General features: G+C 39.4%; 1 protein-coding gene across 1 annotated transcript in view; it reads left to right on the top strand.

Moving 5' to 3' along the window:
- The window catches only part of RASGEF1B (RasGEF domain family member 1B), a 120,398-nt gene continuing 99,567 nt past the window's right edge, over positions 1,387 to 22,217 (top strand). Inside the window, exon 1 of the mRNA XM_021393695.1 lies at positions 1,387 to 1,452. Coding sequence (XP_021249370.1) covers positions 1,450 to 1,452 — 3 coding nt within the window. The 5' untranslated portion in view covers positions 1,387 to 1,449. The remainder of the gene's footprint in view (positions 1,453 to 22,217) is intronic.

Genomic DNA, 22,217 nt, shown 5'->3' on the forward strand with positions numbered 1-22,217 from the left:
CTCCATTTGTTAGCAGGGTATTCTAGCTTGGAATTAGCACGCAGCTTAGCACAGCATTTGTATCAACATTCTTTATGTCCCAGCTCAGAGTTTTGTGGTTTTGTCACTTGCTGGAAAAAGGTTTCTTCACCCAAGCTGTTGTAATACTATTTATGCAGGGAACTATAATACCCACTGCTGTCACTGGCACAGAGTTTGAGGCACACAACACAAATCCCTAGTGCAGATACTTCTGACTGCAGATGCTCCCTTGGAAAGTGTCCATCTACTCGTCAAGAAATCCCTTCCCTTCCCTCCCAGAGGACCCACAGACCTCCCAGGCTGAGGTCTGGCATCTGTCAAAGCCCCTGCCAGGCTCACCCTCTCCACTGCTGCTCTGCTTATTGGAAGGGGAACTTTCTTTCATTAAGGGTGACTGTTATGCTGTTGGGAGGGGGAGGTTCTGTCTGCAGAGGCAGATCTAGCTCCAGTCACTGCATCTTCCTCTTCTCCCTGGTAGGTGATATAGAAATTGATTCATTTCATTTCTTTCTCTTGCACTTCAGATGTGTTTTATTAGCCTATTCAAAGTTGGTGGCAAAAAAATGTTACCCTTGATTTTGGGCCAAATTTACAATCATAGGATAGTAATAATCCTGTTCATTGTGCTTTTAATATAGCATTATTTTACATATCACAGTTTCCACATCTGCTGTAAGATACCACAGCACAAGCATGCTGCTTATCAGCCAGTCCCTGTTAGTGCTGACTGACACAAGGCTTGTTGCAGTCTGGAAAATTTTGTGCTGAGGCATTCATAGAACCATAAAGGCTGGAAAATACTTCGAAGATCACCGAGTTCACCCCAACCCATCCCCACCATGCCCTCTTACCATGTCCCCCGGTGCTGCATCTCTGTGGCTCTTGAACACCTCCAGGAATAGTGACTGCACCACCTCCCTGGGCAGCTCGTATCAATGCCTAACAACTCTTTCTGAGAAGAAAAGTTCCCTAATATTCAATCTTAATCTCTCCTGGTGCAACATTTGGGCGATAGTAGCTCTGCCACTGCTTTCTCAGGTGCGATGTAAACATGCTGCCACATGCCTGAATCAGACCACCCTGAAGTCCTCTGGCACAGGGAGATCTGAAGTAGAACTTGCACTGCAACTGACTGCTCTTTGTAATGAATCATGCTCAGATTTTAATCAGAAAAAAACGTTTCAGCCATAGGCAGGAATCACTGTTTAACATTTCCTGGCAGGTGTCTTGGTTGTTAAAAGAGAGACATACTTAAGATCTATGTTATAGTTACACATATACTTTGTTTTTCTGGTATAATTGGCTGGGTTTTAATTTGGGTCTGGGTCTCTAATTTATTCTTTTACAGTTTCCTAGAGAACTTTTTTTCCATTGGACCTGTTACTACTGCTTCATTTTGTAGAAGTGCTGCTGGTACTGCACAACTGCATGGTAAGGTGACAAGCACTCTGGTTTTATTATACTCATTATTTGTTTATCCTGTTTTATGTGATATTTGCTTTAGCTTCTATAAAGTGCAGTTATAGAAGTATGAAGATGGTTTGCACAAGTAAGAAAACTGTTTTTGTTTAATTAAGGCTTTTTATTTTAGTTTTCATAAAATTTCTGGGTTGTTGGCTTTTATTTTTCTCTTGGTCCATGTCATGGTTTTGTGATTTTCGGTTAGTGGTATTCCACATCATAACATCATGTAGTGGATATACCTGGTTCTCAGAAGAGAACTACAGTCCCCACGGTACTTTGCTCCTCTGTTACCTTTTTCCAGCTGGAGGGAGAAGATAAAATCTCGCAATATAAAAACTTGCAGATCACGAGACCTCGTCCCTTTTTCCGCCCGTCTCTTGTCTTGGCAGCACCTCGCTCTCCAGCCGTCTTATCGTCGGTAGTAGAGTAAGGCCTACCTTGATTTTGGGACATTCTCTCTCTCTGTATTGGATTTATCAGCTTAAATTGCAATTATATTGTATTATAGTGTGTTGTTTTGCATTCCGATATTTTATTTAGTAAATTAGTTTGTTTCTCCTCAGATTGTTGCCACTGTTCTTTGCTCTCAGAGCCATCTCCTTACCCTTTTCCCCTTTTCCCTTTTCCCGGGGCGTGGGCCCGTGGATCCCCCGTCCCCTTCGTCACGGAACCGGGCCGAACACCCGTAAACCGTTGACAGTCCAGGATCTCAATCTCCTTAAAAGAAGGAGAGACAACAGGAGGTATCTCATCTGTGTCTGGAACTCTATAGTAAGCTTATTACATACAGGCCTAGCATTATTTTTTTCTGTGATTGTCATGTGATGTTTCTATGGTACAAAAAATAGTTTTAATTAATTTTTTTTTGTATTTACTTAATTTTTGGTAAGATAAGTAACTTCTAACACTTGTAACCAAGGGAACAGAACAGTCTCTTTCAATGTGGTCTTCTCCTACACAACATTTTCTCTTGATGTTTTCTCCTGATTTAAAGTAATATCAACACTTCAAACCAAGCAACCTGGTCTCCTTCCAAGAGCGATGTGTCAGACTGTATTTCTGTGATTCTTGATTCCTTTTGGTGCCTTCCTGCATGTTACAAAAATAGTACAAAGCAGAGGGAACATTCTGTGTGGCTTTGCATAGAAGAAAAGCAAGTGCCCAACAGAAAAGATAAATGGTACCATTAACTGAATTGGAATGGATTTTTGTGTTCAGAACTCAGTGCCCCTTTGTTGCTTCTAAGTGTGCTTTCCATAATGAAGTAAGACATGGTTGTCAAGTTAGGAGCACTTCTAGTATGATTCATGTTTAGCAAAAATATATGGCAAGATGTAATTTGTTTGTAGCTTGCTACAATAAGACCAGATGTAGTGCCATGGATGCCATATTTTTGCAGGTGTGCTGCCCAACAGGAACAGGATTCTACCTGTGAATGTGAAAACATGGAATCTTGCAGGGTAGATGCCACTGGAAGCAAAGACTGCTGTCAAAACTTCCAAAACCCAGTTGGAAGATTTTCTGCATTGTGTTGCTCTCAATTTTTATGTCAAATATTTTTTTCTACAGGGACTGCCTAAGTTACATCTTTAGTAGATTGTATAACTTCATGTCTAGTGTCAGATGTGTGCAAGAATTTGGTGCTCGTGGAGACACACTTCAGCTTAGTACAGACTGTTGCAGTCTGTTGTTAATGTATTGTAAACATGGTTTAATGTCACATTTTGAGTGTGGCAGTATATAAAGTTATTCTAGGAGAAGCCAAGGTTTTTAAAGAATATGCTGGGCTTGCAACTTGTGCTGGAAACTATTTTGAAGGGTCAGTCACTTCAAAATTTATGATAGTTTCAAAACAGCTGATTTGTACAGCCAGTGAAGAATGTAGAGCTGTCTAATGAGAATGAAGTATTTATCATCAGACAAGGCCTTACTTATATTATTTAATGTCCCTGAATTATGTCTTAAAACAGCGTGCAACATCCAAGGCCTCAGATAATCCCCTCAGGATAACTGTTATTCATGACATGAAGTGCTGAACATGGAATTTGACTGACTGGCTCAGTCCACAGCAGGTGGTGTTCCTCGAACAGCTGAGCTGGAGGAAGGCATCAAACCTCCAGAGCACTTCCTTTTGTACTCCTTTCATCCTAGCCAGGGGCAAGGCAGCATAAAGCCAACTCAGATATTACAAGAGAAAATCCCTCTTTCAGTGAATGAGAGGAGTCTTAAATCCCTACAGTTTGTTAGTGAGGCAGTGATTGCTTTGGAAATAGAAGGATGTGGTAGGGAGTATTCAGGTAATGAGATAGATGGGAGTGGGCTGGGGTCAAGACTAAGCATGTTGTGACATTTGCAAAATGTGTGGATGTGTACCCAACCTAAATGAACATAAAACCCCTTGATTTTACCCCTATGACACATCTCCAAGTACCAAGACTGTCTTCTGTTCTTAAATCAAGATGAGAAGGACCTTAAAGTCTGCTAAGGACTCTTATGCTTTTTTTGGGTGCTGTCTGTATTTAGAAAGAATCAATGACAGCTCGGAGTTTGAGTTGTTGATGTCTTGGGTTATTTGTATTCTCCCCTCTTCTGCCTTTTGAGTATCCTGAGTTATTCTTACCTTGACTGATCCAACCTCAGGTTAGGATGGTTAAAGAAATGCAGTTCACTGTGAGATTGGAGAGACTTTAGTTTTTAATGTTGTCAGCTTTATGTCAGTTTTGAGAAAACATCTTGCCATCATTAAGTCAAAGTGATCAGCACCATATTTTGTGCAACTACTTTTTATTATTTTGTTTGGCCTGCAGCAATCTGTGGAGGCCTTTATGACAAGAACCTTGTGGATTAGCTACTCTCCCTTGAGTGAGAGGAACCATCCTGCCAACTGAAATGAGGTCTTGATAGATGATAAAACTGTAAATATTTTCCAGACTCTGAAATGTCTGAATTTGAAGAAGTATTAGAATGTTAAGGGAAACACTTAAAGGATTTTCCCTTTGTTAAGACAGTTTCATCATGCTTTTAAGTGTGTGGAAACTGATAGGAACAGGTGCATGCCACTAATTGTCTAGAGTACTTATACTCTCTAAACTAGTTTGTACAAAGCAGTATTTCTTCTGTCTTGATTGTGCAAGAAATTTGCACTGGGTATCTAGGCAGCTCATTTGTTCTGTGCAAACAAAATGTGTTAGTGCTAATATTCTGCTCCTTCCTTGCCACTGATGGCATCCAAATCCACTTGTGGTTCTACCTTTGTGATAAACCATTCGTACTTGCTATATGGGGAACAAATAAAACTTCATCCTTGCAAGGAAAAGTGGATCAGATGTCATAGCTAAGCTAGGGCTGCTCATAAATACAGGAGTGTATCACAGGATTGCTGGTAGAGCAGGAAGCTATGCTGACTATGATCGCATGTGCTTGAATTCTAGTGCTATTGAGATGCCATGTGTTATTTCGGCTGCTGCCAAGCAGTCAAGCCTATTTTTCAGCCAGCAGAGAATTGAATTCCTATGAACTTGAATTCTCAGACTTTTTTTGCTGAAGATTAGGATCTTGATACTTAATGTAATGTTGGTGATAGGAATTTCCTTAGCCAGTGGTACACACAGGCAGGTTTGGGAAGAATGATGTGTACAGAGGCACTTTCCTGGGCTGTTTCTGGCACACTGCTATCAGAGCAGAAAAAAGAAGAGGCCAGCACAGCAACCACCAAGGCTGCACTTAACATACTTAATGCTGATGCTGACTTGGTTGTATTTTGCTGGGTTAAATCACTTCACATAAACTTCAGCCCAAAGATAGACAGGATTGGTTTTGTACTGCACCTCCCAGGGTGATGACTATGCAGTTAGTGTTTGGGTAGTACCCTTGGATGGTAAGGGAGGCAGCTGGATTGAGTAGGAGCCACACGGGTTGCTTGAGGTTGCTACTTTGCTTCTGGTGATGGAATTAGAGGTTGGGTGGCTTTGTTTCTGTAGGAAAGTACTTCCTTTATACAATGCAGAATTTATATTTCAGTATGCTTCCCAAATCATAAACCTTGGACAATGGTTGCCCACGCCTACTGCAGCATCCTGCCTGGGCACATGGGGAATGAAGTAGCCACCATCTCAGGGTGATGTGGACACTTGGGGCAAGTTGCTTTTTTTGGTGGCAATAGAGATGCTCTATAAAGGATGTTACTAGCAACCAGGGATGGAAATGAATCTGCTTTATTCCTTTGCTATCAGACTTCAAAGTACTGAAGTATTCCTGAGTGTAAATAGAATCCTGCTAGAGGGTGTGTTGTGTGTGGACAGGAAGGAGATGTATTCACTGTGCGCAGGATAAATGCTGTACCTTGAGGTGATTTACAGTGCTCGCCTCAGTCTGTTTGCCTGCAGTTCTGCAGTGTTGTCCCTCTCACCACCCCTCTGTGGGGCCCCTTTCCTTTACTATAGGAATAGTGACATTCAGCAGGAAAGGGGAGAAGCAAACACTGAGAAGCCCAGAACTGTGCTGGTTTACTTGATTTGTTTTTGTAAGCCATCTCAGCTACCACCCAGCGAACCTGTGCAGCCTCACTGGAATGATGCTGGCAGATGGCCTGGATAGCAGACCCCGAAAGCAGCCCTGGCTTTGTGGTGAGGAAGAAATGTTCCACTGAGCTCTCCTCTTGCCAAAGGATATTTGCTTGGCACAGTGACAAGGAAGACCCCTTCCTCCCTGCTCGTATATGGCAAAGTTTCTTGCTGAGCTCCTAGGCTGCACATTGCCGGATAAAGGCAGCTCTTCTGTGTGTGAGGTAGGTGGCTGCAGCGATGTTGTTGGACCTGTGTTTACAGTGATTTGTTTCTTTTTGAGATGTCTCTGGGGTGTTGCTTTCTTCTATATCTTCAGATTGGATATTAATTACTGACAATTAACTATCAGAATATTTATTCTCCAGAAGAGCATGCATTGGCACAGGCTGCCCAGGGAAGCAGTGGAGTCACTGTCCCTGGGGGTGTTCAAGAACTATGGAGATGTGGCACTGAGGGACATGGTCAGTGGGCACGGTGGGGATGGGTTGGGGTTGGACTCGGTGATCTTAGAGGTTTCCAGCCTTAATGATTCTATGTCTCTCCACTGAGGCAAATGCCAGGGGTGTGGCAGGCATTCCAGAAGCTATGATGGTTTGTTTTTCTGTTTTAGTTTGCTTTTCACATCTTAGTGGACAAGGAGCTGGTGCTTAATTTCTTGCTGCTGCTTCTAGCTCACCTGAGAAGTGCTTGGCTTAGGCAGAATTTAAAGGCATTAATTCCCTCCCTCAGTACGTGCACATTAACTAATGTTTATGTCTCAACTACCAGCAGACAGACAGCTCCCTTGGTTTATATAGTGAAATATGGCATGTACCTTAAGCTCCTTATAACTGATAGAAGTACAAATAAGGTTATCAAATAAATAGTCCATGTTTTTTCAATTTTAGAAGTTCACAGCTTGCATCATCCTCTGTCTTGATCATTGGCAATGCAGACATGCTTCCTTACTATTCTCTGCCCTAATCTCTCCTTGCAAATAGCATGTTTGATACATGGCTTTGAAAATTAGTTCTAGGTGAACAAATTGCTTAGTATACTTTTTGTCCTGTAATTAGGTGATGGCTATAACCAATCATTAAAGTAGATGTAAAGTAAGTAAAAAAAGATGTAAACTAGCTGTAATTAAGCATGATATCTGTGCGCTGTGTTTTGCAGAGGTTTGAACAGAGTATGTGATTTTGTATTTATCTGACCCCCCAAGACTATAAGAGGGAGGTGAGGATGCCCTTCAGTGATGCCTGTTAGCTCTTGAAAATAACGTGTTTCTGAATCACAAGGGGTGTTGCAAATACCAGGATCCTTTCCTAGGCTTGAGCAAGTTCTCTGTTAGGAGCTGTGTCCAGCTGTTATTGTACATTTTATGGTTGAGAAATGTTTGAAATAGAAAAATCCCCTCTTGAGCAAAACACTTTCCAATAGAGCCCAACAGGACTGTTAACCTTTGGCTTGACATCCCATCAAATTTTTAGATACTAAAGATTTTAATTTCCTTCAAGAATTTGAATTTATACTTTGTTGGTGGTGTTTTTTTGTTTGTTTGTTTCATTTGGTCACTTAAAAGAATTCTTTACCTCACTTTGTAGACAAGAAAATGTCCAGATGGATGCAAGTTATGTAAATTTATTGTATTTTCTACTGGCAAATGTGTATTCCCTGCTGTATGAAATGCTTACCTTTACTTGGTGTGACTTTACTTATTGGAACTTGAGCTCTAATTGGTCACTGTTGTTTAATACTGCATCAGTGTTTCTTGATTACTTTGAACTTAGAGCCCACTAACAATTCAGAGTTAAAGATGCCCAGGAAATCAACAGATTTAACATGTTTAAGGGGAAGAAATGGGGCTTGAGAAATAAGAGCTTCATTTTGGCCAAGAATGCTATGTAAATTCTACAGGTATCTTTTGTGTATGCTAAGGAAGCTGCTGTGTGCATAGTAAGAAACTGCTTTAAGCTTGCTTCTTGCACATCCCCTTCTGAGCTGCCAGTTGGATTTAACTTTCCTTGAGTCTGTTAGAAAACGTGAAAACATTATTTCCAGAGCAAGGGTCATGCGTGAGAGTTCCTGGCAGGAACATTGCTCCTTGTTAACGGTGTTGCAGAACTTTGGCATCTAGTGGTTCAGCCACTTCATGTTGCTTTAATAAGGTTGGTGTCCTGTTTTGTGGGTTCTCATTGAACATGAGGTTGTTCTGGCTAGTGGAATATCTGAATGTTTGAGGAACAGACAGTATGGAGTTGCTTCTACTTTGGTTACGTATATGTTGCTCTCATTGTGGTCACAAGAAAGACACTGAGGCCCTGGAGTGTGCCCAAAGAAGAACAAGGAAGCTGGAAAAGTGTCTGAAGCGCAAGTTTATGGGGAATGGCTGAGAGAACTGAGATTGCTCAGTCTGCAGAGGAGGACATTCAGAGGTGACCTTATGACTCTCTACAACTTCCTGAAAGGAGGCTGTGGCAAGGTGGGGGTCAGCCTCTTCTCCCAGTAACAGTGATAGGACAAAAGATGATGGCTTTAAGTTGCACCAGCAGAGGTTCAGGTTGGATACTAGGAAAAATTTCTTCTCAGAAAGTGGTGATACATTGGCATAGGCTGCAAAAGGATGTGGTGGCATCACCATCCCTGGAGGTGTTCAAGAACCATGGAGATGTGTCACTGAGGGACATGGTCAGTTGGCATGGTGAGGATGGGTTGGGGTTGGACTTGATGATTCTGGAGGTCTTTTCCAACCTTAATGATTCTATGAATTTGGTTCTTTGGGGTGTCAGTTCCAGAGCAGTAACATAGTATGCCTGGGTGGGTTTCCTTTACTTTCAGATCTGTCTGACTGAAGTTGCAAATAGTACTGAGGAGAAGTATAGAGAGTCTGATAGGAGCTTGCCTTGTTTCTTTTTCCAGATGTGGTGCTCTAAGGCAGAGAAAGCAATTTTGTGTTATCTCTGTCCTCTGAGACACTGATGGGGTATGCTGACCTGGAGCATGCTACACAAAAGGAAGTACAACCCCACTCAGGATGAGCCTGCTTTGGACAAAAGGTCTGTAATTGCAACCTGAACCAGCTGCCAGTGATCATAGCCAGTGGTTCAGCAAGAGAGCCAGATAATGCAAGGTAATAGGATTAAGTGCAGATTTATGAGGCTTGTGTGGGAACATATGCTTGACTGTTCAAAAATTAAGTGGGCAGCAACAAGTTAGATAGCAGTGCTGCAGAAAAAGGATGTGTAATGGGTGAGGAGGAAAAATATTTTCCTACAGAAAAAGGTGATCATTGAAAAAGTAAAATATTAATTCCTAATTTGCATCTTTTGAAGCCCATTGCTGGCAGTCTCTAGGGGAGATGTAGAAATCTAGAGGTAGCTTATTGTACCTCATCTCTGAGAGAAGTACATAAATGTTTTGATTTAAAAACACATCTCCTTTGGTCTCAAACTAAATATAAAAATGAAAATGATTAAAGTTCCTAAAGTAATGAAAATCCAAAGGCCTACCCAAATTATCTTGCTGATAAGGTGCAGATGTGCATGGTTAGTGATTGATAAGCTAGGCTAAAGCATCTCCTTAAATGAGAAGCTGGAAGGTGACTGAACTAGCTGGAGGAGCCTCAGATGAGTAAGTGGTTCTGCTAAGTTTTGAGCAAGCCCATAGCTTGTTTCTTATACATCATGTAATCTGTACATCTGTAATATTTGACAGGCGATTTCACTTAAAGCTTGTGCTCATCTTTGCCAAATTACTCAAAATTTGTGCAGCTCTCCTCATTGGAGAGGAACCTGGAGGAAAAGGTCTTTTTTGGCAGGGCTGTGCTCAATCCTTTTGTCCCTCAGCTTGTATTGATAGTGGGGGTTGCTGTGACACAGGTGCAAGACCTTGCACTTGGATTTGTTGAACCTCATGATGTTCTCCTGGGCCCACTGCTTGAGCCTGACTAGGTCTCTCTGGATAGCAGGATCAGCCAATCCTTCATCAAGTCTTCAATGAAGAAAATTAAGTACTGATGAAGGACTACTGGGTTGTGCAATGCTATCTTTAGTTTTAATTACTGAATTTTCCTTTGAGGCTCCAGACTTTAGGATACAGAATACACCATTACTATTTTCTTAAAAACTGAATGACTGAACAAAATGGCAGAGGTAGTTAACTTATTCTCTGAATTTGCTTGCATAAATGTCACATGTTAATAGTATTCTGGCATAGACGAATGAAGGAATTTTTCTTTATCAGTGAAGGTGTAGAGTAAGATCGTGAACTGTGATATATGAACCTGTTAAGAATTTCTAGGTTCAGGGGGAGCTCCAGCTCAATTCCTCATGAGGGAGCAGGATAATAGTCTGCTGCCCGTTTTCTTCCTGGAATTGTCCTTTGTTCCACTGGCTACTGAGTACTTATTGGAGAGAGGAGGGTTTAAACTGCATTCTTTGCCTAGAATTTTGCCACTATTCTAATAAAAATTGGGTCTTCCTTCATCAGAAATGTTACTCTGCATGATGGCTTTCCTTAAATTTTGTTACTTCAGCTTCCACGGGCTTTATCTAGAAATATGGATTTCAGTAATCTCAGATGGAATTGGTATCATACAAGTATGTGGTTTGAAGGCTAAATAAACCTTTCAGAATTTAAAGACAATTATGAACAGATAATGAAGAAAATACATATTTTGATATGCAAATCTAACCAAGCTGTTTGAAGGACATATTAGAAAATAAACCTGTCATGGGGAGACCTAGTAACCTGTTGAAAATGAAATTTATTTGTAGTTTCAGAGCTATGAAGATCCTAAAAATTTGACTAAGCATAGAGTATGATACAAGGGACCTATCAGTATAATTTGTCCAAATACTTCATCTTAACCTGTGACTTTGAAACCAGTGAGTTGCATCTTTTTCTGTGGTTGAGTCCATGCAAATACAATGGGAAATCCCAAGCTAAAGCACTGCTTGTCCCTAGGTCTTGTAGTTACAGCAGAAGTCCACAAAAAGTTATGCCAAATGGTGAAGCATTTGGTCAAAATAGCGTACTGATTTAGTCACACCCAGGGTTTTCCCTGTTGTTTGGTTTTACCTCACTGGTGACCCAGAACTAGTTTAGAGAGCTACTGGAGGGTGATGTGTTTTGTCATCGTAATTACATGCAAATGTGATCAGAGAAGTTTACCCACAAGTGAATGCTACAGTTGCTCATACATAACCACTTTGCAATTGCACAAAGGAAAGTTCCTCTTGAGACCTTGATGTAAATCAAATGGCTGAATGGTGGCTCGAAGTCAAGCATACTAAAATGTCAGGATTACTAGTTGGGCTTGCTGAGCACCAAGTAACAAGATATTATTATTATGCTTGATTTAATTGTAATCTGAATGCATATGAAATGTAATCTGAATACTACTTCAAATGGATTTTGGCTGAAAAATACTAAGAGAGTAAGAAGGCATAAATGTTTGGGCTTTGAGTTGAGGGGATTAAGAGTACTACAACTTAGCTGTGACTTCAAGAATGGACTTATCAGACACATTGATACATAGCTGCCCTAGGAATCATGATGCTATCAAAGTTTAGTAGTCAGTATTAGTTCAAAATAGAACAAATAGATTTGTTATGTGCCCATGTAAATATAACCTTATAATGTATAAAGGGAGTTGTATGTCATCATGATTTCTAAGATTTGCAGTTGTAAATTGTAACTTACATTTTAAAAATCTACCAAAAATGAGGCCAACAGGCAATTGTGTTCATGACTTCCAGCATTCTTGTGACATGTTGTGTTGTTTACAAACAATCGTAACTGCTCATCTTCACACCTAAATCCTTTTTAGGTTTGGTCACGATGTTTTTCTTAAACAGTGCTGGGATTATATTGCTCAAAGCTGGACAACATGTCATTAAAATTTAAGTTTTCTGGAAGTTATTCAGTGGACAGTCTCTCCATTTCTTTAGCAATATTTTTCACTTCATCTACTGTGAACACTCAAAATTACTTACACTCAGACAGTTATCTTCCACTGGTAGTTCCTCAGTTGCTCATATAACAGATGGGTCCTTGCTGAAGGACACTAAGGTGTTGCTAGGTTGGCTAGACTGAAAGCAAGCTGATAGAGTTGGTTGTAAACCATACTGAGTTTGTGGTGACAGCTGTGAGTAAAACAGGAAAAACATGATGCTTGTGGATCCTGTTGAGCCTAAATTTGAACTTGTTTTGATATGTCCTGTGGTTGAGGATGGAGATGTATGTGGTGCTCATGGCATTGTCGAGTGATAGAGTGAGATTTTCAGAGTAGTTTGCAATCCCTTTGTGTAGATAGCAATGATGTCAGAGGTAGACTGGTATTAATGCTTTTGGAAATCCCACTCTGAATTCCAAGTGTCCTAAGGATAAACTGTAGATCTGTTGCTGACTTGATCTTCTGGACTTGACTCCTGAGATGCTCTTCTATTGAATTGTTCTTGACTAGGTGCTCTCTTGCTGTCCTGAGTAGTGATTTTGGTTTGTATTTTTCAAGCAGCCTGAAGTGACTGATGTTCTCTATAAATTTATTTTTTATGCATCTGATTTTTAGACTTCATTTTCCATTTTCTGCACCATTAGCCTTTGCAACTCTTAAAGATGTACAAAGTTCATCTCCATGGGAGACTACTTAAAGCATTTGGATTTACATCTAAAAGGAAATGTGTTCTTCAGAGTCTACAATGTGCTCTGGATAACTATCCAGTTATAAAGAAAAAAATGAAGGAATGACTGAAGTCTTATGCCCAATAACCTTCTCTCTTCCAACAGAAAATCTCTTTGACAATTATAGAGCAAAAATTTGCCCTATGTAAAATTTAAGAAAATTTATGACTCAGTGTTTGAGTGCGTGTATTAAATTAATTTTCTGCTGTTCTGGAATGACATGCATGCTGACCTTAAAATGAACTTTTTGTTATCTTTTCTTTGGCTGAATTCTGAACATCTACTGAAAATTTCAGCCTAAGTTTAAGGGGGATTAGATATCTTGTTTCAGTATGAAATCAAAGACAAGACTGTATATAGTAATGAAGAGCAGTAGAATAGATCAGTGGTTTTTTTCAGCTGTATGATTTTATCAGATTTTCAACTAGAATCCATCAAACTGAGAAGTATTTAGAAAATGTATGAGAACAATTTTTGCTGTAAATTAATTGATAGGATTCATTATATTTCCATAGGAAGGGGAAGAGGAAAGCAGTCAGATTTTGTTACTGTTGTTAAGTATGAAGAATATTGCCCTTGTGTGTGATTAGAAGAACTTCAGGTGATTGACATATTAATGCAGGTTCAACATGGGCAAGAGTTACTCTTTGGGTTATGTTGCATTTTAAATGTAGGTTGTGTTTTATACTATGATGTCTTCATGTTTGAAAAAGAAGCCATCAAATTCTTAGTATGAGACTGCTTCAACAAGTCTATGAAACATGTCTATTCTTTCCCTCTTTCCATTTACTACTCTGTAGTATTATCACAGTCTTTCAGTAATGAGGAGCTAGATATGACAAGTATGTAGGACCTTCACTGAGGAACTAATTAAAGTTTCATCAACACCTATTGAAGAGAACTTAATTCTAAGGGACTGAAATATCAAAGGATGTAGTAAGTTCTCTGGGAACTGTATTGACTTAGAGAACCACTCAACATTACTTTCATTGGGTAAAATTTCTGTGCTGCCATGAAACCCAAAGAAATTTAAAAAATCTCACCCTAAGGAACAATTTAGTGCTTGTTTACTTGTTCACAAAATCCACTGAATACTTGGATCATCAAAGGCTGAGGTTTTATTTTCTTCACAGAAGAATTGAGACATGCTTTTATGTCTTTTATTTGATAGTACATTGAACATTTAGTCACTAGGAAGCTTTACTGGCTAAATAGTCATCCTTTTTTTACTGAAGAACAAATGAAGTGTATTCATTTAGTGTTTAAATGGTTTTGAAGTTAATAAGGAAAAATAGTCTGTGGAGATTATGTATTAAGAGTACATTGTCAAAGGAGAGATGAATGTGCTGTTAATAGACATGGAATACTTAGATACTTCTCTGCTTTCACTTGAATGTTGTTTATAAAGCTACTTGTGTACAAATACCTTCATTTGAATCTACAGATAAAACTGTTGATAAGGAAAGTGTTAATAAGCAAAGATAGAAGTGACTTAGTTTAAAATCATGAAAAGTAGCACTAATGCATTAATGGTGTGCATCCTTCCTGTTCTGAGTGATGTTTTCAATTGCTTATAATTTTGCTATGCTGAGCTCCCTTAGGCTTAAATGGGTTTGGCTACAAATGTGTTGAAGGCAAAGCAGCACTGGAGTGGTTAGATCCTTGACTACAACTAGGTACAGAGAAAAGACAAATTGTACAGTTCAAGGTGTTGTCTCTGACACTTTAAGACACTGGTAGATATAACACATAATTCAATTCAGAGTGAATGTGCACAGAATTAATGTGGCAGCAGCATGTTATGGTTTGCTTTTCCAAGTTATTTGTTGGATTTCTATAATATACTTCCAATGTAATTGATGTGATACATTGTTAAATACAGTATTATTTTTGTAGGCTTCTTTATTTAGATTTTCTTGCCAAATGTCCATAATGAATTTGCTCTTAAATTGAGTTCATATGAAATGAACATCTTAAATATATCCCCCAAATGGGCTAGTGCATATTGAAAAATGACTTCTGCATTGTGATTTCTGTTTGGTGTTCCTGACTACTCTCCAAGCTGAATATTGTTGACAGCATTGCCTGCAGGATCATACAGTACATGTCTGCCTTGGTCAGTGCTCTGTGTATATGGAGATCCAGGAGCTTGGATAAGGACTTCTGGTGTATACTGTTTGGTTGGCCTCTTATTTTAGTTGTTTTATTGCTTTCCGGAGTGCAATGAAATGCCCATTGAATCAAGTTCTATAAAGACAGAATCAAGGTACATGTTACTAGCTGTCTCATTTGCTTGCACATCCTGCCTTTGGGTGTAGTTAACTTGAGGCTAGGGAGAACTTCAGGCCTGTGCAGGAGCAAAGCATTAAGCTTCAGGATTTGGTCTCAGGGTATTTAAATGCTCAGTCAGAGAGGAGACATGGTGCAATTAAGCATTTTACTTATTGTTATAGCACAATTATCCTTTACTAGCTCCTGGATTCATTGTGTGCCTGAATTTGCTTGGGTGGCTTTTCCCTTTGATTAAATTCTCTGAACTTGAGGCTCTTTAAGAAGAAAACTCGCAGGCATTGCTGGGACAAGCTTCTCTTCTGCCTTGTGTGAGGTTTGTTACAGAGCTTGGATAGGAACCCAGAAAAGCAGCATTAAATGATGTCTCTGGTATGTTTCACCCTTTTCTTCCAGCTCAATTCATTTCTTTTCTTTCTTTCAATGTTTTCTAATCTAAACAGCAGTTTCACATTGGTGTTTATGTGTTCCTAGTTTTTACTTGGAAGATGTTCCTGAGTATTCAGTGGATCCATTTCTGTGCTATATAAAAATTTGAACATACTATTCTTAGCTATTTGGGCAAAGTGGACTTCTAAAGGTACGCCACAAGTTACCCTACAGCTGTTACATCAGTCCATAGAGATTTTTCTTGAGGAGTGGTGGTATGGATTGTTAATCCCTTTTCTTAGTCCACTGACTGTGCAGTATTTGGAAACACACTGAGCAAAACTGAATGTCAGAGTATACCCTTGTTATTATATCTTGAATGATGGAATTTTTAAGGTAAGGGAGTAGATCACCTAGTCTTCATGCTGGATCAAGCAGATAAAAGAATAATCAGCCTAAAAAGCTGAAGGGACTCATTTTCATTTGCTTTTTGCTTATACGTAGCTGGGACACTGTTAGCATTATCCAGTTTACTGTTGTCATCAGGCTGTGAATTGATGTACTTAGGCAGACAAGTGTTGTGGAAGTAACTAATGTGTTCTGGATGTAAAACAGTGTTTTGGTACTTGCATTTGTTTGCTTTTATAAAACTGGAATCCATCAGATTTTTGCCACTTGATACCCACATAATCAATGAAACTTGATTGCAGTTCAAACTTCTGCAGAGTGAGTGGTAATTAGCTCAGTTGAAGTCTTAATTTATTGACTTTTGATTCAACGCTTTGCCAGAGCCCCTTACTTTAGGCTCTCCAAGCTACAGGTAATGCTGAGGAGCAATATAACTAAAGCTGAAGATGCTTGATCCCTATACTTTGTTCCCTGTTGTGACTAACTAATCTTGACCAAATGAATTTTGGTCACGTGCAGAAAGCTTGGAATGATGTAATCTGAACCTTTCTATTGACTGACCTATTGTTTTTGAAGCAGATGTCTATGGAGCAGTGTATAAATAGTTTCTTTGAGTTTGTTTTCACTTCTAATTTGTTAAGATAAACCAGTTTTTGTTATTGTGGTTCTGTTTACATTGTTGAGATTCAGACTGGGTCAGAGCCTGAACAAGCAAGAACCTTCAATCCTGTATAGCAATTGTTAACCCTATTTGTCTTGCTAAATGCTATCTGTTCCATAGATTTCTGGATTTTGGATGCATCTTCTCAAATGTAAACAGTGTATTTTCCAGGATGCAGGAAATTGATTTACTCTGCTAGTTTTTCCTTTTGGCGCCAGTTGATTTAACAAAAAGTAACTGCTTGCTAACCATGAAAGGCCATGAATATGCAGTGGAGAAACAGCTTCAGCAATTAAAAAATGAACTTATCTTGAAAGAAACTAACTCCTAAATCTGTTAAGTTATATTAATGTATTTTTTTCCTGTATTAATAACTGAAAATTTCCACAAGGGTGCATAATGTGTCCTTTAGTAATTGTATGTTTGTAGGTAATTGCAAAACTAAAAGCTTTGAGTGATTTAATGCCAAGCTGAGGTTAAAAGGCTGTCACTCCCTCTAATACTATCACTTCAGGGTATTGAGGATCATGTGTGAGTGCAGAGATTGTCTTGGATCAGTGTGCCAGGGACAAGAGAACAGCTGGAGTCACCCACAGGCAGTGCTGGCCATCTGTCAGGTGAACGTCAGGAGAGGGAGGGAATGGTGGAACTGGAATTATTACTGAGATCTACTATTTTCATTCTGATGAGTTTTTTCAACTTAAATTTCACAATGCTTTCCATACCGCCACTATTTGTTGCATTTCTTTATTGTTTCCTTAAGATTTCTGATAATTCTGGGTTTTCTTCAACCTTCCCAGACCACTAACCTTGCTACCTTTGTTCTTTTCCAAACCCTGGCACTCGCTGGTTCTTGCTATGCACTCTACTGCCTCATGAAAATGTAATAAGCTGTGGCACTGGAGTGCTCCCACTGCAAACTCTCCGGATGCTTCATTATTTGCTTATAATGCTAGCATGCCTGCAGGGCCTAATTGAAACGGCTACACAGAAGCAAGCTTGACAAGGCAGAGGAAGGTAGTTGCCTTTTTGCCTCTTTTCTTTTGCTTTACTGCAGTATTGGCCACTATATTGAGTGATCCCAGCTCATCAGTGACCTAGCTAGATTTGCAAGCACTGCAGAAGGCTTGTTCTTTGGTCCATTGCTAATAGCAGTGGGTCTTGTTGCACCAAGTAGATCTTAATCCAATCAGAGGTACTGGGGAGACTAAATTAGGGGAAATTCAGGTTGGATATTAGGAAACACTTCTCCAAAAGAGTAGTGCGGCACTGGCACTGGCTGCCCAAGGAGGTGGTGGGGTCACCCTCACTGGATGAGTTCAAGAAACGTGGAGATGTGGCACAGAGGGACTTGGTCAGTGGGCACGGTGGAGATGAGCTGGTGTTGGAGATGGTGATCTCAGAGGTCTTTTCCAACCTTAATGATTCTATGATAAGATGTCCTGTTGAGAGAAAATGAATACCTCCTCATAGTCTGTATGTAGAGAATGGAGACTTGCAGCAGAGTTGAGGGAGCTTGAGGTAACGGGGAGGAGTACAGGAAGCAGCTCAGCCAGCCTGGGATGGGAAGAGCAGACAGACTTCAAGTAGAAAGACTTAAGGAGATGGAACTACTGGAAGAACATGATGATGTGTTAGCAACTGGAGTAACAAGGCTTTTTTTTTTTTTTTTTTTTACAATCTCAGGAAGGCATTTTCTCTTCTCTTCACAAACAGACCCTAGGTGTTAATTCCCCTTCAGCTGTGGACTGGAAACTGGTGTCAGAGGAGCAAGAAGAGTGTACACAATTGTTGGCAGAATTGCACATGCCCTTGACTGAGTCTGGATTTCATGCATGAGATCTAATGTGATTATTTAAGTCTTAAAATAATGTGGATAACCTTCCTTGCTGGGCAGGACAGCATGCAAGAGTTGAAAGATCTTAAGTGCTGCAAATCTCATCTTTGGGACTCTGTTTTCACCAGCTCTCTTTGGTCTGGTCTCCCTTTCTAAGTGCTTGAACTGTTGCTGTCAGTGCACTCTTAGGAGAGGAGATGGGCAAGAGCTGTGCTAGTAGGAGAACGTAAACTCTATACCCATATGAATTGGGTTAATCTGAAAGGAAAGAGAGAAATTGTTCTTTCTAATGATAGCCTATACATGTTCTCCTCTCTTTTAGTGACTGCGTTCTCTTGTTAAGTATATCAGTTATTAAAGATTTTTGGACTTCATTCAGATGCAGTGTTTCACTTCCATATTCTGGTGGGTTCATATTCTGCCCATTAAGGCACTTTAACTGTTTGAATCAATTGACAATGAGCAATCTAACAGAACTCTGCGAGAATTATACAGGAAAAAATAAAATGCAGCATTGTGATTGATTCTGGTGGGGCTGTGGGCAGTGAGTTCCTATAGATTGTGAACTGCTGAACATCTACAGAACTTCCATTGCTTTAATTCCAAGCCCTGACCCTTCTTGCTTAATTGATTTGTTAACAGACTGCTTAATTTGAGAATACTGATAGCATATGGTACATCATTATATACAGTATATCAGACTCTAATGCTAGTTAGTTAGTAGTATTTCATACTTAAATATTGTAGCCTCTCTCAAAATATTAAAGACTGTTTTGAAAAGAATTAGTTCTGAAGCTTTGTAATTCTGAAGAGTGGTTTTGAGTTTCAGAGGCAAACAATGTCCTTACCTCATTCCTCCTCCTCTGTGCAATGTAAGCTGTACCCTAATGGAAGTTTGGTACATTTTTTGTTTTGTGAAGTGTAACACTGGAAAACAAATAGGGTTGTTGTTGAGCTTTGCCTAAGGTCATGGTTCTTTAAAAGGTGGAAATAGAGATCAGCAGTCAGTTCATCCTGCTGCCTGCTTGGAAAGGTATTATGTGAGGTCATAGAAACAGATATTTCAGATACAGATCATTGTTTTTCATAGGTATTAGGTGCAACAGTCTTGTCAGTTAGGGATAGGGAACGGATGGAAGGCTTGTATGGTGAAGGGCTTCAGAATTTTAAAACAGGACTAGATGCATGAGAGGAAATCCCTCTGCATTAAAATTTCTGAAGAAAGGTCACTGTAAGAAAATGACTGGTTTCTTTATGTAAATATTTTCCTTTGGAATGGAAAGTTAACATGAACTTTGCATCAAACTGAATGCGGAAGTGATTGGGGAATTAAATGGCGAAACATTCTCCTGATACGCATTCTGAAAGTGGTCAGGCAACTGATTCTGAGGGATATACTGTCAGTACCTATGATTACTATAGCAGTGAGGCCCTGTTGTACTTTTATATTGCTTTGGTCTGAGATCATCCATAGTCATAATTTGCCTTCCTATGTTAGAAAATATATTCCATCTGGTACCATCTTGGGATGCTAGCATCATAGTATTTCCTCCCAGAAAGGCTGAAAATATTTTTCATCCTTTTGTTGTGAGAAGCCACCAGGTGTCCTATGAACTTCCGGTACATCCCAAACACAAGAACATTTAGGGAAATAAAGGGAAAGAAGGTATCAGCTAGCCTTGGACTTGTTAAAACAATTTATCCTTCAGTCCTGTTGTCTCTACTGCTAGGAGGAATTTACTTCCAAATAAATCCTTATGGACACTGCTTGGCTGAAAATAGGATTTTTTTTTCCCAAACAAAGAACATTTTATCCATGTTGATGAGAAATGCTATACAATTCATTTGCTTAAAACTGAATATTGTATATACTGTCAATAAAAAGGAGAGACCCCTTTCAGATGTACTTTATTCAGATATGTCTTCTGAAATACTGCTTACTTGGGGATCTGGGGAGTATTTAAATGGTTTGAATGTGTTAATCTGGCTGAGTCTTCAATTAAGTGAACTTCTTCCTGAAAAGGATAAGTGTTCTGATGAAAGCCGTAATTCTTCTAATGAGCTGGATCTTAATTTGTGAGTTTTAATAAGGCACTCTGCTGTGTATAGACTTGCTGCAAGCTGTGTTATTTTGCATCTCTGGATGAATGCATCAAAGGCAACGTTTCATCACAAGGCTGTTTCCTAAGCATCATTTTTGTGCACTCTTTGAAGAAATCTGGAATATGTTCAGTGTTCTTGGAACTTAGACCCTTTGTATGATGTCTACTGGTAAAAATTCTGGAGAATAGTTGTCAACTGCAGCACTGAATGTCCTGGTGACTTTGGTGGTTGAAATGGAGAAGGCCACTTCCTCAGCCTGTATTATGCATTTAATGCAGGCTGTGTGCGGTAATTGTGTGCAAGACAGGTAGTCCTGGGCTTACTGGTCATAGGATTGTCTGGTGAAGAGAAAGGATGAGGGTTGAAGAGACCCTGCTGGAAAAGAACTTGAAAGTGAGGTGAACCAAAATGTCATTACATTGACAGTTAACCTTGAGCTGTACACAGCTAATTTAATATCCATTTTTCTTTCTGTTGTCCTCTTCGTATTTCAGTGCAAAGAGATTGGCCCCATTTAGTTTCAAATAATAACTCTATTGGAAGTGAAAACTTTCTCTGAAGATCTCACTTCAGTACTTCCTGTCATTTTACCTGTGAGAGTGAAATCTTCATTAACAGGGGAATAAAACCCCCCAAGTTTTTTTTGCCAGAATCTTAAGTCTAAAAATAACAATATGTATTCATGTGTTTCTTTTTTCCAGTGGCTACAGGGTACTTCTTGTTGGTTTTTTTCCTCCTTATTTTATGCTGTTTTTCTTAATTGCTAACTTTGAAAATGCAGAATGGAAAAAGAACCTCTCTGTGAGTTTTACAAATGTCTCAGAATAAAACATTTCTTAATAGTTGGGTAACCCCACCACTGGTGATAAGCTCTGTGGCCACTGAAGAGAATTCCATTGCTTCATGCTCCCACTTGTTAAATGTCATGTTGGAAGTCGTGAGCAATTTAAAACTTCATATGTAGTTTTCATGCAATTACTATTCTGCACTTGAAACATGTCTTAAATTTATATATAGTGTACATTTGTTCTTGCTATGTAATTAATGTCTTGAAATCCTTTAATCTGGTAGAGCTTCAGGCAGTCTAATGTAGTGGGATCCAAGGGTTGTGGGAGCAGAGGAGTCACACTGGAATCAAAGATAACTGCAACAATTGTGGAAAAATTTATGTGGGGGGAACTTAATTGCATACAGAAAGTCTCAGTGGCTATGCAAAAGTGGACGTTGCATAAAATATTATAAATGTTTTTTTTCCTATTTGTTATAGATAAGTTGACACAAGTTAAGGTGTCTCTGTCAGCTAAGTTAAACTAGTTATTGCTGAAACCTGGCTCACACAGCGAGGATTCATCTTCAGTGGCAGATGATCTTTCAAGTCACCTGTTATTGCCAGTGTGGGTGAAACTCTACTGTGAACAAGCAGTAAGAATGCTCCTCTTCCATGCTGATCAGAGTTCAGGCATATGTTAGTCTGCAAATGCGTAGCTGCCCCATGTCCAACCTCTCCAAGGAAAGGGTTACTTAAAGAGTGTAAATGCTGGACATGTTTAAAAAAAAATGTTTAAATCAATTCCAGTTTCAGAGGCTAATCTTGCCTTGAACTCATAAGTTTATAGATCATGTCACTAGCAAATATGCTTTTATTATGTAAGCTATTAGATATGCCTGCCATTTGGTCTGGAGCCAAAGCTGATGTGTGACTTGAGTAGGGTTAATGATTATGGGAAAGAGCTAATGTACTTCTGTCAGCTCAGTTCCTCATTCTTAATATAACATTGTATTTAAAAGATCTGAACGTTGCTTGAAAGCATTGCTATGCACAAGTCCAAGTTGATGA

The sequence above is a fragment of the Numida meleagris genome, chromosome 4 (assembly GCF_002078875.1).
Source record: "Numida meleagris isolate 19003 breed g44 Domestic line chromosome 4, NumMel1.0, whole genome shotgun sequence".
Classification (NCBI taxonomy): domain Eukaryota; kingdom Metazoa; phylum Chordata; class Aves; order Galliformes; family Numididae; genus Numida; species Numida meleagris.